Source organism: Elephas maximus, chromosome 14 (genome assembly GCF_024166365.1).
Source record: "Elephas maximus indicus isolate mEleMax1 chromosome 14, mEleMax1 primary haplotype, whole genome shotgun sequence".
NCBI classification, from domain to species: Eukaryota; Metazoa; Chordata; class Mammalia; order Proboscidea; family Elephantidae; genus Elephas; species Elephas maximus.
The window spans coordinates 27,064,985-27,084,610 of NC_064832.1; the positions used below are offsets into that span (position 1 = coordinate 27,064,985).

Here is a 19,626-nt window from a genome sequence, read left to right on the forward strand (position 1 = left end):
CAGCACAAAAAAATTAGGGGTACAATCAAACTGTATACAACACACAAAAAAAAGCATCAAAATGACAGTACTAAATTCATACTATCCGTAATTACGCTGAATGTAAATGGACTAAATGCAACAACAAAGAGACAGAGAGTTGCAGAATGGATAAAAAAACATGATCCAATGATATGCTGCCTACAGAAGACACACCTTAGACTTAGAGACACAAACAAACTAAAACTCAAAGGATAGAAAAAAATATATCAAGCAAACAACAATCAAAAAAGAGCAGGAGTGGCAATATTCATTTCTGACAAAATAGACTTTAAAGTTAAATCTACCACAAAGGATAAGGAAGGACACTATATAATGATTAAATGGACAATCTACCGTGAAGATATAACCATATTAAATATTTATGCACCTAATGACAGGGCTGCAAGATACATAAAACAAACTCTGACAGCATTGAAAAGTGAGATAGGCAGCTCCACAATTATAGTAGGAGAGACTTCAACACACCACTTTCAGTGAAGGACAGGACATCCAGTGAGAAGCTCAATAAAGACACAGAAGATCTAAATGCCACAATTAACCAACTTGACCTCACAGACATATACAGAACACTCCACCCAACAGCTGCAATGTATACTTTCTTTTCTAGTGCACATGGAACATTCTCTAGAATAGACCACATATTAGGTCATAAAGCAAGCCTTTGCAGAATCCACAACATCGAAATATTACAAAACATCTCTTCTGACCATAAGGCCATAAAAGTAGAAATCAATAACAGAGAAAGCAGGGAAAAGAAATCAAATACTCGGAAACTGGACAAAAAGACTGGGTTATAGAAGACATTAAGGATGGAATAAAGAAATTCATAGAATCCAATGAGAATGAAAACACTTCCTATCAGAACCTTTGGGACACAGCAAAAGCAGTGCTCAGAGGTCAGTTTATATCAATAAATTCAAACATACAAAATGAAGAAAGGGCCAAAATCAAAGAACTATCCCTACAACTTGAAAAAAACAGAGAGTAACAACAACAACAACAAAAAACCCTCAGGCACCAGAAGAGAGCAAATAATAAAAATTGGAGCAGAATTAAACAAATTAGAGAACAGGAAAACAACTGAAAGAGTTAACAAGGCCAAAAGCTGGTTCTTTAAACAAATTAACAAAATTGATAAACCACTGGCCAGAATGACAAAAGAAAAACAGGACAGGAAGCAAACATCCCAAATAAGAAATGAGATGGGTGATATTACAACAGACCCAACTGAAATTAAAAGAACTGTATCAGATTACTACAAAAAATTGTACTCTAACAAATTTGAAAACCTAGAAGAAATGGATGAATTCCTAGAAACACACTACCTACCTAAACTAACACAAATAGAGATAGAACAACTAAATAGACCCATAACAAAAGAAGGGATTGAAAAGGTAATCAAAAAACTCCCAACAAAAAAAAAAAAAACCCTGGCCTGGATGGCTTCACTGCAGAGCTCTACCAAACTTTCAGAGAAGAGTTAACACCACTACTACTAAAGGTATTTCAGAGCATAGAAAAGGATGGAATACTCCCAAACTCATTCTATGAAGCCAGCATATCCCTGATACCAAAACCAGGTAAAGACACCACAAAAAAAGAAAATTATAGACCTATATCCCTCATGAACTTAGATACAAAAATCCTCAACATAATTCTAGCCAATAGAATTCAACAACATATCAAAAAAATAATTCACCATGACCAAGTGGGATTCATACCAGGTATGCAGGGATGGTTCAACATTAAAAAAACAATTAATGTAATCCATCACATAAATAAGACAAGAACCACAGGATCTTATCAATTGATGCAGAAAAGATATTTGACAAAGTTCAACACCCATTCATGATACAAACTCTCTGCAAAATAAGAATAGAAGGAAAATTCCTCAACATAATAAAGGGCATTTATACAAAGCCAACGGCCAACATCACCCTAAGTGGAAAGATTCTGAAAGCGTTCCCCTTGAGAATGGGAACCAGACAAGGATGCCTTTTATCACCACTCGCACTCGACATTGTGCTGGAGGTCCTAGCCAGAGCAATTAGGCTAGACAAAGAAATAAAGGGCATCCAGATTGGTACGGAAGAAGTAAAAGTATATCTATTTGCAGTTGACATGATCTTATACAAAGAAAGCCCTAGAGAATCCTCAAGGAAGCTGCTAAAACTAATGGAAGAGTTCAGCAGAATATCAGGATAGAAGATAAACATACAAAAATCAGTTGGATTTGTCCACACCAGCAAAAAGAATATTGAGGAGGAAATCACCAAATTAATATCATTTATAGTAGCCCCCAAAAAGATAAAATACTTAGGAAGAAATCTAACCAGAGATGTAAAAGACCTATACGAAGAAAACTACAAGACACTACTGCAAGAAACCAAAAGAGGCCTACATAAGTGGAAAAACATACCTTGCTCATGGATAGGAAGACTTAACCTTATAAAAATGTCTATTCTATCAAAAGGGATCTATAGATACAATGCAATTCTGATCCAAATTCCAATGACTTTTTTTAATGAGATGGAGAAACAAATCACCAACTTCATATGGAAGGGCAAGAGACCCCGGATAAATAATGCATTACTGAAAAAGAAGAACAAAGGGAGAAGCCTCACTCTACCTGATTTTAGAACCTATTATATCATCACAGTGGTCAAAACAACCTGGTACCATTACACAACAGATACATAGACCAATGGAACAGAATTGAGAATCCAGACATAAAGCCATCCACATATGAGCAACTGATACTTGACAAAGGCCCAAAGTCAGTTAATTGGGGAAAAGACAGCCTTTTAACAAATGGTGCTGGCATAACTGGATATCCATCTGCAAAAAAATGAAACAAGACCCATACCTCACACCATGCACAAAAACTAACTCAAAATGGATCAAAGACCTAAATATAAAATCTAAAATGATAAAGATCATGGAAGAAAAAATAGGGACAATGCTAGGAACCCTAATACATGGCATAAACAGTATACAAAACATTACTAAAAATGCAGAAGAGAAACCAGATAACTGGGAGCTTCTAAAAATCAAACATCTATGCTCATCCAAAGACTTCACCAAAAGAATAAAATGACTACCTACAGACTGGGAAAAAGTTTTTAGCTATGACATTCCTGATCAGAGACTGATCTCTAAAATCTTTATGGTACTGCAAAAACTCAACTACAAAAAGACAACCCAATTAAAAAATGGGCAAAGGATATGAACAGGCACTTCACTAAAGAAGGCATCCAGGCTGCTAACAAATACATGAGGAAATGCTCATAATCATTAGCCATTAGAGAAATGCAACTCAAAACTACAATGAGATTCCATCTCACTCCAACAAGACTAGCATTAATCCCAAAACACAAAGTAATAAATGTTGGAGAGGTTGTGGAGAGACTGGAACACTTATACACTGCTGGTGGGAATGTCAAATGGTACAACCACTTTGGAAATTGATTGGGCGAGTCCTTAAAAATCTAGAAATAGAACTACCATACAATCCAGCAATCCCACTCCTTGGAATATAACCTAGAGAAATAACAGCCTTTACACAAACAGATATATGCACACCCATGTTCACTGAAGCACTGTGTTTACAATAGCAAAAAGATGGAAGCATCAAAGCTGCCCATCACTGTGTGAATGGATAAAGTATGGTGTATTCACACAATGGAATACTACACATTGATAAAGAACAATAATGAATCCATGAAACATTTCATAACATGGAGGAACCTGGAAGGCATTATGCTGAGTGAAATTAGTCAGTTGCAAAAGGACAAATATTGTATAAGACCACTGTATTAAGAACTGAAGAAACAGTTTAAACAGAGAAGAAAATATTCTTTGATGGTTATGAGATGGTGGAGGGAGTGGGGTGTTCACTAATTAGATAGTAAAAAACCAAAACCAAACCCAGTGCCGTTGAGTTGATTCCAACTCATAGCGACCCTATAGGACAGAGTAGAACTGCCCCGTAGAGTTTCCAAGGAGCACCCGCCGGATTTGAACTGCCAAGCCTTTGGTTAGGAGCTGCAGCACCTGACCACTACGCCACCAGGGTTTCCATTTAGATAGTAGATAAGGTTTATTTTAGGTGAAGGGAAAGAGAACACACAATACAGGAGCAGTCAACACAACTGGACTAAACCAAAAGCAAAGAAGTTTCCTGAATAAACTGAACGCTTCAAAGGCCAGCGGAGCAGAGGCAGGCGTTTGGGGACCTTGGTTTCAGGGGACATCTAAGTCAATTGGCATAATAAAACCTATTAAGAAAACATTCTGCATCCCACTTTGGAGAGTGGCAACTGGGGTCTTAAACATCAACAAGCAGCCATCTAAGATGCATCGACTGGTCTCAACCCACCTGGAGTAAGGAAGCATGAAGAACACCAAAGACACAAAGTAACTATGAGCCTAATCCAGAGACTACAGCAGCCTGAGACCAGAACTAGATGTAGGTGGTACCCAGCCACAACCAATGACTGCCCTGACAGGGAACACAACAGAGAACCCCTGAGGGAGCAGGAGAGCAGAAGGATGCAGACCTCAAACTCTCGTTAAAAGACCAGACTTAATGGTCAGACTGGGACTAGAAGGACCCCGGAGGTCATGGTCCCCAGACCTTCTGTTAGTCCAAGACAGGAACCATTCCTGGGGCCTACTCTTCAGTCAGGGATTGGACTGGAATCTGGGACGGAAAATGATACCGGTGAAGAACGGGCTTCTTGGATCAAGTGGACACATGAGACTGTGTTGGTATCTCCTGTCTGAAGGCGGGATGAGAGGGCAGAGGGGGCCAGAAGCTGCCCGAATGGACACGAGGAGAGAGAGTAGAGGGAAGGACAGTGTTGTCTCATTAGGGGGAGAGCAACTAGGAGTATATAGCAAGGTATGTATAAATTTTTGTATGAGAGACTGACTTGATTTGTAAACTTTCACTTAAAGCACAATTAAAAAAAAAAGAAACAGCCAAAAAAAAAAAAAAATGTGCAGCTTTGAAGCACAATGACTATCTGGATATGACTGTTCTCCTGTGGCACAAACACTGCAAACCCATCTGTCCCCTGCCTGTCCTGTCCTCCTCAGTCCCGGGAACGGAAGGGTCATCTGATCAGCTGTCTTGACCCCACTTCCACATTGCCAGGGGTGCATCAGAAGGAAAAGGATGGAGGGAGAGCTGCAAAGGCAAGAGAGAAAAAGGCAGGATCAAAAACTACATAAAAGAAGGATGGGAGAAATTTGTTCAGAATTTAAGAAATATCTACTGATAAAAACTGATTGGCCAAGCTTGACCAATGACAAGAAAACAAATCTAATCTCCCTATTCAAAACCAAAAGTGCACAGAGAATGCTCCTTAGAAGCAAGAATTGCAAGCCTTTGTCTCGTGTACTTTGGACATGTTATCAGGAGGGACCAGTCCCTGGAGTAGGACATCATGCTCGGTAAAGCAGAGAGTCAGCGAAAAAGAGGAAGACTTCAGTGAGATGGATTGACACAGTGCCTGCAACAATGAGTTCAGATAGCAACAATCGTGAGGATGGCACAAGATCCTCACGTATATGGGGTTACATATGGGATCGATATGGGCTGGAGCTGACTCGTGGCACTTAACAACAACAAAGGTGGTGCAAACAGTTTGTGCTCTACTGTTGGTGGTTCAAACTCACCCAACGGCGCCATGAAAGAAAAGGCCTGGCGATCTGCTTCCATTAAAATTACAGCCAATATTATAAACCCTATGAAACAGTTCTACTCTATAACACATTGGGTCACTGTAAGTTGGAATCAACTCAACAGCGATTACCAACAACAATTTTATAAGCTTTAGACCATACAAAACCTGGATCCACCCTGGCGATTTTCTTAAGTCTTATGACAATCTTACCAGAGTAACAGAATCACCGGGGTTCTAAATCTGCATGAATTTAATACTCCTTATTCCCTTTTTTGCTGTCACCAGAAGATCCAATGGCCTCTTACTCTGCATATAACTACACAGAGAACAGATATAAATAACAGAGCTATCAGGCCTCATGGAGCACTTTACTAGGCAAACTGGGGGCTTCGTTGGGATAAATGGGAGCCCTGCAAGTTGAAAGGATAGGATCACACCCCCTTAAGGGGACAGAGAGGGAAAGACATTATGTTAGAAAAGAGGCTGAGCTGGAGGGAAGAGAGCAAGCAAACCCTGGAGGTCAGTTTGGGGAACATCCAAGATCTTGGCAGCTGAAAGTTGGCTAGTCGAAGTCAATATGGTGCATTGGTCAGGCATATATAGAAAGAGTGTTGGGTTATAAGCAAAATCCTGGAGGTTGTTCCCACTCCTCATTAGGTTAGCCAGGAAGATGATGAGTCTGCAAGGTAGGAGAATAGAAAAGGGTAAGATGCTCAGGCTCTGCCCTCTTAGGAACCAACCTTACAGTCAGTGGAAGGAGGTGGGATCATTGTTACATACTTTCACAGGAAGGGCAAACAGAAGTGAAGTGGCTCTTTTCGACTCATAGAGTGATCATATGTTCTGATTTGTCCAGTAGAGTCCCAATTTATGCCTGGTGTCCCAGTGAATGAGGCATGGCGCCACCTTTCATTCTCAAAAGTGTCTTGGTTTGGCCAACAAATTAAGTGGTTGCCCTGGGGTGGGGGCGGGGGGGAACAAACCTGTTATCATCAAATCAGTTCGGACTCTTGGCAGCCCTACATGTTACAGAGTAGAACTGCTCCATGTGGTTTTCTTAGCTCTAATCTTTATGGAAGCAGATCACCAGGCCTTTCTTCCATGCAAAATTTTTTTTTTTTTAATCACTGGGTGGGTTCAAAACACCAACCGTTAAGTTAGTAGTAAAGCATAAACTGTTTGTGCCACCTAAGGACCCTAAAACTAATCTTTCTTTCAGAGATGACAATATTGTAGGTATAGCTGTGTACAACCCCAGTTATCTGTGATATTTTAAATTAGGGTACACATCGTGTATCAACATGGAGACAACCATTCTGTACTTTTGAAAAGTTAGTCACGAGGTCTTGTGTAAGCAATAACAGTACATTATTTTTCATCTGCAGGCTACATACATGAGGTTGTTGGACAGCTGAGATGAAGTTATTTATCAACCAGTTTTAAAACCTGGCAGCTCCTCCTTACCCCTCTCTTGGTGAAGACAAGCTTCTTCTTATCATTTAAAGTTCAAAGACACGAGACAGCAGAAAGCCACCCATTTGTCAAGGGTTCATATGACTTGGCAGCAATGGCCATTTGTTCCCGACTCTGTCTGACATTTGTTTGGTGCATAGGAGATGAGCTCTGAGATGCACACTCTGCCGTTACACAGAAGAGAAAATACAGACTCCGTGCACCATTCAGTTCCTTTTTAAATACCTCACCGAGGCCGTTCAGGTTTCTTAAGAAGATCCAACAGAAAAAAAGGGGGATGAGATTATCACTGTGATGCTCATGCGATCCCGTGTGCTACATAGGTCCCACTTCATTTCTGTAGACTTCGGCCATTAGACTATGTTCAGACCCCCATTCCCTCCTGTCTGATCACCAGGGAATCTGTGTTGGAAGCACTTGCTATGACACAAACACAATGGGTGCAAGACAAATCCACATAACTGTCAAGTTATAGGCCGCTTCCAGGAATGCTCGTTTCAGTAATAATTATATGCCTACCTCTCCCAAAATATTACCACTGCCACCAAAGTGATCTGGCTTTGAAGCTCTCCGCTCCTTCAAAAACTGCAGGGGCAAACCAAGAAGGCTAGAGCCAGGCATGCACTATGAAAATAATTCCCAAGGAACAGCTTCCTCTAAGTATGACTTTTTGGAAAAGCTAGAGGGGGTGTGTCGGTGGGCTGGCCTTCAGAGACCATAAAAGATAAAACCTCTGGTCTTTCAGGGCTGCCCCCATCAAAGCTACGTTTCGTGCAATGGTCTCTATACCAAGGAAGAAGCTGATGGAAACCTTCAGATTCAGAGGTGACTCAGAGTCACAAAGACCAGCAACATTTACAGATGGAGCTAATGGCTTCGACTACCTGGGAAGCAGGAAAATCTAGGAGGGTGGAAAGACCAGGCCTGATTGGGATGCGGATAGCAGCTGGTTTCAGGAGAAGAGGCACCCGCCGCCCATGGTCATCAAACTGACAGCAGAGGGAACCCCAGCCATTCCCGGTTCTCCCCACCTCTCCCACAGTGGCGAGATGCCACCATTCAGTCAGCAGACTGGCCTCTGGCACAGAGCAAGGGTCCTGGAGAAGGACTCAGGAGAGCCAACAGTCTTTGCCTCTGAATTCCTGTTGCCTGTTGGACGGATCATTTGACTTCTCTGAGTCCTGGTTTCTTGATCTGCAAAATGGGGATAATAAAGCTTGCCTTACCTACTTCCCTGGGTGGTGCAGTTAAGTGCTAGGCTACTAAATGAAAGGCTGGAGGTTAGAATTCACCCAGAGGCACCTTGGAAAAATGGCCTGGTGATCTACTTCCATCATACCTACATACAGTACAGTCAAAGAGACCACACCAGTGGCTAAGGAAGTCGCTAAGCCTTCTGGATGGAGTACAGCGTCATACTGTTAGCCGATCGCAGCAGCTATGAGCGCTTGTGCTGTCTGTCCTGTACTCTCCCCAAATCCTTCTGGAAAAGCACCCCTTACCCTCTGTCCTCTTCCTCTCCCACCGTGAGCTTCTAGTGCAGCTGGCCCCTCCCTGCACCGTTAATGGCAGCGGGGCTGAATGCAGCTGCCACCACAGTGGAACCAATCAGAAGGTTGTCCTGAAATTTTTCTAACTGGAACTAAGAGAAGAGGGCTAGTCCCCTACAGGAGACATCCGGAGATTTGAAGCTTGGGTGCAGTGGGCAGCCTGTTTTCTATCAATAATCCATTTCAAATATGCACCCCCTACCCTGTGGAGCAAAACTTCCTATTTTTTTTTTTTTTACAATATAAAAAAATACACTCATATATACATCTTCAATGCTCAAAGTAGGACCTGTAGATTCTCTTTATCAATTTTGTTAATATCGCTGGGTGAGTTTCTGTCTTCATCTAAATTAAGAGCAAAAATCCCAGCCCCCGGTTCTCTGTGAGATCAATTTGACCATCTTTCTCTAAGTCTATGCTGAATTTCATGAACAGAACCATACAGTACCCTCATGGAACGCCATGTTTCTGTGGGGTACTCTAGGACATCTCAACATTTGGGAGTGTTTTAGTGATTATTACAGCAAATAAGTAATAATAATACATAATGAAATAAGGCAGAAATAGAAAAATGAGAAAACATTTAAGAATAATGGAATTCATTTTTTGATACACACATCACAAAAAGCTGGGAAAGAAATAGCTCCAAAATTGTTGTTCCTAGGTAAGAGGATTATGGATAAATCTTTTTATATTTTTCTGCATTACTATGTTCAATCCATGCTTGCATTAAAATTATAATGAACTGATTAATTGTGATAAAACATTTTGGTGTTCTAAGAGGGGTCTCTACAGAGTACCAGATACATACTAGCCTGTGTACTAACAGGGAGAAGGCCTGGAAGGAGGAGAGGCTTCCTGGAGGAGGTGACATGAGCTGGGTGGTGCAAGTGGTTTATGCTTGTCTACTAACCTAAAGGTTGGCAGTTCAAACCCAACCAACAGTGCTGTGAAAGAAAGCCCTGGTGATCTGCTCCCATGAAGATTATGGCCAAGAAAACCCTATCAAGTAGTTCTACTCTGTAACATGTGGGATTGCCAGGAGTCAGGATCAATTCAACAAAGACAAGTTTGATTTGGTTTGATTTTTAGTGGAAAAAGTGGAAAAGAGCAGACAGGGTACAAGGCAGATACAAAGTCACAGGAGTTCAAAGAGAGAGAATCTGGGCTGAAGCAAATAGGAATGGCTTGGCTTCTTGGAAACTAAAGCCAAACCTAGTCTTGAAGACAGAGAAGAATCTGGATAGAAGTGGAGGGGCAGGAAAAAGGACAGTGTTAGCAAAGACACTGTGGGAAGAAATGGAATGTGAGACATTTATTCTTTAAATAAATATTTATTGAATATATACTCTGTCCCAGGCCTGGAGCTAAGAGCTTGGGGGTAAAACCAAACCAAAAACCTGTTGCCATCTAGTCAATTCCAACTCATAGCAACCCTATGGGGCAGAGTAGAACTGCCTCATAGTGTCTCCAAGGCTGAATCTTTATGGAAGCAGGCTACCACATCTTTCCCCCTGAGGGGTGGCTGGTGGGCTCCAACTGTTGACCATTCAGTTAGCAGCTGAGTGCTTTAACCACTGCACCACCATAGCGCCTCTGGTATACAACAGGGAACTTAAATGTAACTTGAACCAGCAGACAGCAACCCTGTGAGACCAGTACTGTTCTTCCCACTGTAGAGATGAGAAAGTTGAGCTTTACAATGAGTAAGCAATTTGCCCAAGGACACAGAGTTACCATAAATGATTAGACTTATAAAATCTAAATGAATAGCATAAATCTATAGCCAAGCTTTAGGGAACACTGATTGGGTGGCTTGTGTCTTACTATATGGTTAAAGACAATGAGAGAACCCATGCAGTGCCTATTCTGCTGTTTAAATAGAAAATTATGAACACTGCTTACTTTCCTTTGATGAATTTCTTTTCTGCCCTGAAGGACAAATATGTAGGAGTCACCAGTTCTTACTTATAAATGTCCCAGATCTTTAGGAACAATTACCGGTAGGACAAAAGTTCAGGCTGTGGAAGCTGTCTGACTACACCATCTGGCAACTGATTAAGTCCATCCACTTCAGAATGTGCTCACATAGCTAGGGGAGCAGATCCAGGGGCCATGTGAGAAAGGCCAGGCAGCTTCCCACCAAAAAACGTTTTCATAAAGACAAAGCCAGACCAGACGCAGATCCGTGTGGAAAATGTTAAGCAAGCTCCCTGCTGGAAAGCTGAGACTCCCACATTGCTGACTGCTCGCAGGACACGACTCAGCAAATGAAATATTTTCCAAGAAGCTGAGCACAAGTAGTCAGTGGTTGTCTCTGATCAGCACTTGCATTGGCCAGGTTCCCTAGTGCTAAGTGCTGCTTTGTCCCTTCAGAATACACTCTTCTGGAAGGAAGAGAACTTTCAGCCTACAAAGGCTGTTCCCAAACACCAACACACGTACACACAAAGAGCTTTCACAAGGAACAAAAATATCTCCTGAAATTTGTCTTCTGAGATTAACGACATGCCCTTAGGGAAGGGAGGGAAAAGATTTTTTTATGGTGATGAAAATAGATCTATAGTGGTTCTTCCTTCGCCATACGCTTTTTTTTTTCCCCCCCAAACTAGAAGCATTTCTTTTGGGCTCATAAAAAGGTATATCCACAAGACTATAATCAGAAATAACATTAATATAAATTTTCTCCAACATTAAATAGGAAAATTAGTTTCCCCTTTTAAATTTGATTCCTTTTCTAATCCTTTAATTAGAACATAGTTCTAAAGGATCCATTCATACAATATTTCACCTCCAGTTTTGCACTCCATTTGGAGAAACAAATCTGATATTAGTATTATTTGTGATTATCATTACGTTTCACATAAAAAGCTTGCTACTGTATCGGAAATGGACAGCCCTGTCTAAGGTAGACAGGCCTGGGATTCTCATCTCCCCAAAAGGAACTCATCCTCTACCCCCAAAAAACTGGCCCTTACTTATGGCGTTGTTATTGGTTGCCAGTGAGTCCCATAAATCCCCACTTAGGGCAAACCCACATGTATAAAGTAGGACCACTCCATAAGGTTTTCAAGGCTTTAACCTTTCGGAAACCAGTCACCAGGCCTATCTTCTGAGGGTATCTCTCGGGTGGGTTTGAACTGCCAACCTTTTTAGCTAGCAGTCAAGTACTTAACTGCACCACCCAGGGACTCCTGCTAGGTGCAGGAAAAAAGATAAAAAACACAGCCCTTCCTAAAATACCTCCTAATGTGTATTTTCATTAAATAAAGGGGAATAATTTTACTGCAGTTGAGGATGCAACCTAAAGGCCACTTTGATCTAATTTAATGGACGCTTTGACCAACCTAGGTGGACCCAAATGAGTTTCTTTATGGTCCTGAGATCATTTCTGTTCTCCTTTTTTTCTCACTTAACATTAAGGTTTCCAAATGTTTTACCATTTCCATGGAGCTGGGCAGGTAATCAGTATTACCCAGGCAAAAGCAATAAACGGAGTCTTACATCCTACACTCTGCGAATGTGTTCCTAGCTCACCTTTCACGCCTGGGGCCGCCTCAACTTAATAAAACTGATGAGCGTACAAAACTTGGACTACAGAAACATGTAAAAAATATTTCTTAAACATTTATTATTAGAAAAGCAAAGAGGAATGGAAACTTCCACCACATTCCAAAGATGTTAATGGCCTCTTATAATAACTGTAACTTCAAATAGGCTATCATTTCCAGGGCATTTTGGAGAAAACATTTAACACCATCTGAAACTACAAGGAATGCTTACTTTGCTGAAATGGGAAGCAGTCTGTCTCCACCTGCCTATGAAAATCAACGTCCCAAGTCAGAATACCTCACAAGTGTCCCTTCCAAGTTGCAGCTTTTTTTAATCTGCAATATTTGGCTTCTCCAGACAAAATGAAAACTAGAGGGTGAGACCTAAATCTTATTTTTAAACATATCTTCCAAGATAGAACACAGTACTCATGGTTCTAGTTCCAGTTGCTATCGAGTTGATTCTGCCCCATGGCAACCCTACACGTTATCAGAATAGAACTGTGTTTCACAAGATTTTCAGTGTTTGATTTTTCAGAAGTATATAGCTAGGCCTTTCTTCCAAGACACCTATGGGTGGACTCCAACCTCCAATCTTTTGATCAGCAGCTTAGTTTATTAATAGCGTGCACCACCCAGGGATTCCCCTTTCTGCTTACGGTAAGCAACTCAATAATGTGAATTAAATGTTGGAAAAAAGTATCATCTCAAGGTTAGGTGATTTTACATTTGTTTCACAGATAAATCTCTTAAAGCTCTGTTGGCCTGTTGGTTAATGTGCTCACTTTTCAGCCTATAGAGTAAGCTCTTCAGATCCCGGAAGTTTTTTAAAACTGAACACAGACTGCCTCCACCGAACAGTTTTGAAAATTTTTATATTAAACTTTGTTTTCTTTAGTAAGGCTGCAACTTCATGGTAGCTATGGTGCTCTCTGCCAAGGGTCTATTCTCCTCCTCTTCAGTGACAACTAGCTGGAATGACTTCCCACCTACTGGAAAAAACAGCAAACACATCTGTGAAGACGGCCTCATTCCCTGTGCTTCCGTGTACCCCCTTCACCACGTAAACCCTGGCCCAGCACAGAGAGAGCTAAGCCCGAGGCTGGCCATTCCTGTTCCCAATCCCAGCTCCCAGCTGCTACTCCTCACCGCTGAGGCTCCCAGTGGGGTCCCCGGACCTGCAGCAGCATCCTCTGGCGACTTGGTAGAAATGCACATTCTTGGGCCACCCCAACCTACTGAAATCAGAAACTCTGGGTGCGGGGTCCAGCTCCCCAGGTGATTCTGATGCCTTCAAGTTTTTGAGCCACTGATCCAGAGCCAAACCAAAAAAAAAAACAAACCCAGGGCTGTCGAGTCAATTCCGACTCATAGCGACCCTATAGGACAGAGTAGAACTGCCCCATAGAGTTTCCAAGGAGCACCTGGCGGATTTGAACTGCCAGCCCTTTGGTTAGCAGCCATAGCACTTAACCGCTACACCACCGGGGTTTCCTGATCCAGAGCAGCAGCTATCAAAGTGTGTTTGTGGACTTATCCTCAGAGCCTGCAGGTGGCACTGGAGGCCGGATGGAAGAGCTAGAGGCTAAGGATGCTCCAGTTTGGGCTGTTACAGAACCTGCCTGGATGACCACACAGTTCTTTATTATCAATTCACTAACAGCTGCTCAGCCACCCCCAGAGAGTTAAACGGTTACAGTACAGCTTAGAACAGGAACTGGGCCGAAACCGTTCTCACAGCCCAGCAGTAGATATACTAAGCCTACAATTTTCAGGAATACAATCAATACTTAAATCTTTCGAGGGTTTTAGTGTTTAATACAATGAAGATACAAACACACTTTTAAGAATGATGTCAATATTAAGAAAAATATAACAAAATTAAAAACTCAAATTACCCTCAGCTTTTTTGTGTGTCTGTATATTAACAACGCACTTGATTCTGAAAGATTAGAGTCCCATCCTTAAAATCGCATTGCTGTGACGGAAGTGCGAAGGAGGACTCTCCATGTAAAGCAAGTCCTTCACTAGACTGAAGCCAAAACCCTGACCTTCTCAGTAACTATTTTACTCTACAAACATCTCTGGTGAGGCTCTGAAGGAATAGAAAGTCTCATATGCTGCTCAAAAAAACACTGCTAGTGGGAGTGTAAATTGGAAAACTGTGGCACAACAGTTAAGCGCTCAGCTGCCAACCGAAAGGTCAGGGGTTCAAACCCACCAGCCACACTGGGGAAGAAAAGACCTGGCTATCTGCTCCAGTAAAGATTACAGCCTAGGAAACCCTATGGGGTGGGTCTACTCTGTCACATGGGGTCATTAAGAGTTGGAATAGACTCAATGGCACACAACAACAAACAACTAAAACTAAACATATGAATACCTAAGACCCAGCAACTCCACCCCTGATTATAAACTCTACAGAAATGAGTGCCATGTCTATCTAAAGCCTCCTAAAAAAGTATTCTTTGAAATGTAATTCATAATAGTTACAAACTGAAAACAATCCAAATGTTCATCTATAGTAGAAGAGATAAATACTATGGATATTCATCAGTGCAATGTACCCAATAAAAAAAAAAAAAAAAAAAAACCACCGCGACACACCTGGATGAACGTCACAGGCATGGGAACTGAAGAAGCCAGACACACGGGTACATACTGATAGAAACAGGCAAGCCTAATCTCTGGCAAGGGAAGTCAGCATAGAGGTTACTAGAGATATTCAGGGAGGGGGCATGAAGAGCCTGCTGGAAAAATTCTGCGTCTCCACCTGGGATGGTTACAGGGCTGTGTACATATGTAAAAGATGACCGAACTGCACACTTAACTCTTTATAAAAGGAGGAAAAATCAAACGTACACACACACAAAATTCTTCACAGACTGCCATGTAACAATTTTCAGTATCCTCGCTATGAGTCGGAAACGACGCGATAGCACTATTTTTTTTTTTTTTTACCATACAAATCTAGACTACTGGACAACTATATCATCACCAGAAACCCTGGTGGCATAGTGATTAAGAGCTGCGGTCGCTAAACAAAAGGTCGGCACTTCGAATCCACCAGGCGCTCCTTGGAAACTCTATGGGGGCAATTCTACTCCGTCCTATAGGGTTGACTGGACGGCAACGGGTGTTTTTTTTTTAATCATCACCAGTGTGTATTTACCGCAAAAACTCCCTGCATTTGCTGAGCTCAATCTCAAAATTAACAGTGAACAACGGATTTTCCTTTTTTCCAGTGTTATGCCACAATCCTATTATCGTATCAAAAGGCCAAACCTTTTTACAGTGTTTGCACCCCTTTTATTTGGCACTTAATGGTCCCTTCTCGTTTGGTCGTCCGTCACTGGTAGCTCATCCTCCCAAGCCAGCTGTCTTGGAGGGCTGGTTATCTTCCTCAAGGAAGAGCCTAGCTCCAGCCTCAGTGGTAAACGGCCTGAATCGCTTTGAACCTCCCTTGTTCTAACCACTACCAGGATCCGGCTTCCCTTACTCCCAAGGGAATTTCTACTGCCTCGCTACCCAACGCTTGTCAGAGGGCATGGACCGTGCTAACAGCGCTATCTTCCAAGGCGACTCCGGGCCTACTGGATCAGTCGGCACCTAAGCCAAATGCCCAGTGGGGCACTTCAAGTTACACCCAAATCGCAAAACCCCAGGCCCTGCAGTGCGCCCTAGGCTTCGCCCCACCCTACCCCCGCGCCCTCCGCAGGCCAGAGCCGATCCCTCTCGCCCACGGGACCCACGAGGATCCGAGCTAGGGACACACTCGGTCCGTGTCCTGCTTTGGGCTTTGGTAACGGCATCCAGCTGTAACATGGGATACAACCCAGTCTCACAGAGCCTCGGCCGCTGCGCATGGGCCGAGCGCAAAGGGGCCGGGGTCGGCGCGCGGTGGGGCAGCGGGTGGGAGCCGAACACTGAGGGCCCGAGGGCGGTCGGGGCGGCGTCATGGGGGCCAGCCGGGCCGTGGCCGGTGCGCGGAGGGGAGGGGGGCCGGGGGGAGTCAAAGGTTGGCTCACGGAGGAGAAGCGGGGCCGTACCGAGCACTGAGACACCGAGGGCCGCGCGCGGAAGGGCGGCGAGACCGGGGCCGAGCGCAGAGCGGCGGGGTCGGCACGCGGAGCGGAGGGGGTGTGGGCCGAGCGCTGAGGGCCGTGGGTCGGCGCTCGGAGGGGCAGCGGGTCCCGGGCCTGGCGCAGAGGGGGTGTTGCGCCTGCCACAGGTTGGGGCCCGCGAGGTCGTGCGCGGCCCCGCTGGCCGCTCCGCGCGTTCCCGGCCCAGCGGCGTGCGGCCCGAGGCCGGGCTCGGCGTTCCCTTCCCGGCGGGCGTGTTTACCTGGAAGCAGGAACACGTACTGCCGGGCGTGAAGCCCGTCCCCAGAGTCCACGGCGGCGGCCATGCTGCCCGCCGATCCCGGGACACGAGCACCACGCGGGGCGAGCCCCGGAGCCGCGAGCCTCAGCTCTTGGAGCGCGGGGCCGGCTGCGCGCGGGTCCCGACTGAGAACAAGCCGAAAATGGCGGGAGAAGGGTCTATTCCGGGTAGCGCGGCGCGCCAAGGGTCTGGGAGAGCTAGGAAGCGGCCCGCGGTACGAATTTGGTTTCGTTTCCGGGGCTGGTCGGCTGCTGGTGCTCAGCACTTCCCTGGCGTCATTTTTAAGTTTAGCGCCAGGCCGAGGCGGCCGTAGTACCGACGCACTACCAGCCGGCAGGAGGAAGGGGCCGCGATCTCTCCCCTCCGATACTCGGCCAGTGGTAGGTGCTGGCCGCGCGGGGCGGTGACCCGGGGACGCGGCGGCGGCGACGGGCGCGGGCGGGGTCGCCTGGGCCCAGGCCTGGCTGCAGACGCTCGGTCACAACGCCCTACAGCTCCACCCGCGAGGTTCTTGGGGACGCCGAGTGACCCAAAGTGGGAGGGCGTCACGGGGAGCAAGGCCCGGATCCCAGGGTGTGGGCCTGGGGGACGAATGCTGTCCTTATACACCGAGGGGGAAAGCCAGGAGAAGAGTCCATGTTAGGACAGTGGTCGTAACATCTGAGTCCTAGTGAACGCAGACGTGGTAACTAGGATCTCAGTAATTATCAGTTGCATTCTGCTTTAAAGTTAATAGTAGAATATTGTTTGCGCTGTGACTCATAAAACATGTAAGCAGCCCTGAAAGTCTGAATGAATTTGTTTATTATTTTGGAAGATTGAGTGATGAGTTAAAAGTTAAAGGATTTTAAGAGTAATGTTTCAAACGTTAGGATTTTGAGATTTAAGCTTTTAAAAATAAAATTTTTAATTGAAAAGGGTAATTCCTTGTACATAATTTAAAATATATATATATATATTTTTTCTTTCTTTCTTAAAAAGTAAGTCTCCCTGCTACTTCAGATCCCCAGTCCCCCTCTTCAGCGATAATTACTGTAAACACTTTGTCTACCAGAATTCTTCCCCTGCAAATACAAACTTATGTGTTTTACTTTTGCGCAAAGGGAAGAATAGTATGTTCAACTCTCCTGCACTTTGCTTTGTTCTATCATGAAGAGAGTTAAATTTGGAGAGAGAGATCTCATTCTGCCTTCTGAACGGATAATTAACTTCGCTCCTACTTCCAGTGGAATGAGACAGATGCTAAAGTTGACTGCAGGGGTGGCAGAGGCCAGTTCTGGGGCAGGGTAGGCAGCAGGTTGGTGTTGCCCTGATCTGCCTGTTCTCCCTCGAGATTATACTGTCTGAAAAGCTATCATGTAGGCCAAACTCCCAGACACACCCACAGTTCCCTTGCTCTCACACACGTAGCTGTTTTCATTTTTCTCTGATTTTTTCCAGCCCTTGGCTGTGTGAATGTATATTTTTATGTGGTTATTTTCATAGCATAAACACAATTTTTTCTGCTTTTTCCGCTTAACATCGTAAGCATGTTTCCCATGATATTCAGAACTGTCATTAGTAAAGGCATGCTATTTCACACTGCTAATTTACCACGGTCACTTAATCATTCCCTAGTGTGCAATGTTTAGTTTAATACAAACTTATAAATAATGCTGCAATGTATAATGTAAATGGACTATACAGCAGTTCCAAGCAATGAACTAGATGTATATATAGCAACGTTGATCCTTTGTATTGATAGGAAAAAAGCAAGACACAGGAGAAATTTATAGCAGACTACCATGTCAGTCAATTACAAACACACGTAATACGATACTACATATTTTACCCAAAACTAGTCTGTCAGTTTGTTGTGCTGCGGTGGCTTGTGTGTTGCTGTGATACTGGAAGCTATACCACCGATATTTAAAATGCCAGCAGAGTCACCAATGGTGTATGGGTTTCAGCGGAGCTTCCAGACTAAGACAGACTAGGAAGAAAGGCAGTCTACTGAAAAAATTTGTTAGTGAAAACCTTATGAATAGCAGTAGAACATTGCCTGATATAGTGCCGGAAGATGAGCCCCTCAGGTTAGAAGCCACTGAAAATACAACTCGGGGAGAGCTGCACTCTCAGAGTGGAGTCGACCTTAACGACGTGGTGTAAAGCTTTCAGGACCTTCATATGCTCATGTGGCACAACTCAAAATGAGAAGAAACACCTGCAAGCATGCATTAATAATCGGAACGTGGAAATTGGGAATGGTCAAAAATGAAATGGAATGCATAAACATCAATATCCTGGGCATTTGTGAGCTGAGATGGACTGGTATGGCCATTTTGAATCGGACAATCACGTGGTCTACTATGCTGGGAATGACAAGTTGAAGAGGAATGGCATCTCATTCATCATCGGAAAGAACATTTCAGTACGTATCCTGAAGTACAACGCTGTGAGTGATAGGATAATATCCATATGCCTACAGTTAATAAGATTTTCATTTTTACGCACCAAGCACTAATGCCAAAGATAAAGAAATTGAAGACTTTTACCAACTTCTGCAGTCTGAAATTGATCAAACAGGCAATCAAGATACTTTGATAATTACTGGTGATTAGAATGTGAAAGTTGGAGACAAAGAAGGATCTGTAGTTGGAAAATATGTCAGTGATAGAAAGGACATTAGAGATTGCAAGACCAATGACTCATTCATTGCAAATACCTTTTTCAGCAACACAAATGGTGACTATATATGTGACCTCACTGGATGGAATATAAAACCAAAACCAAACCAATTGCCGTCAAGTCGATTCCAACTCATAGCGACACTATAGGACACAGTAAAACCACCCCATAAAGTCTTCAAGGAGTGCCTGGTGGATTTGAACTGCTGACCTTTTGGTTGGCAGCCGTAGACACTTAACCAGTACGCCACCAGGGTTTCCAGATGGAGTA

General features: G+C 43.6%; 1 protein-coding gene across 7 annotated transcripts in view; it reads right to left on the reverse strand.

Annotated features, from left to right (window-relative positions):
* RNASEH2B (ribonuclease H2 subunit B) overlaps positions 1–17,163 on the reverse strand; it is a 147,342-nt gene extending 130,179 nt beyond the window's left edge. For all 7 annotated transcript variants that reach the window (XR_007513038.1, XR_007513035.1, XR_007513034.1 and 4 more), the window contains exon 1: positions 16,651–17,163. Coding sequence is in view for 4 of the 7 variants with exons in the window: in XM_049852912.1 (XP_049708869.1) it covers positions 16,651–16,714 (64 nt within the window). In the remaining 3 variants the exon portion in view is untranslated. The remainder of the gene's footprint in view (positions 1–16,650) is intronic.
* Between the last annotated feature and the right edge of the window lie 2,463 nt (positions 17,164–19,626).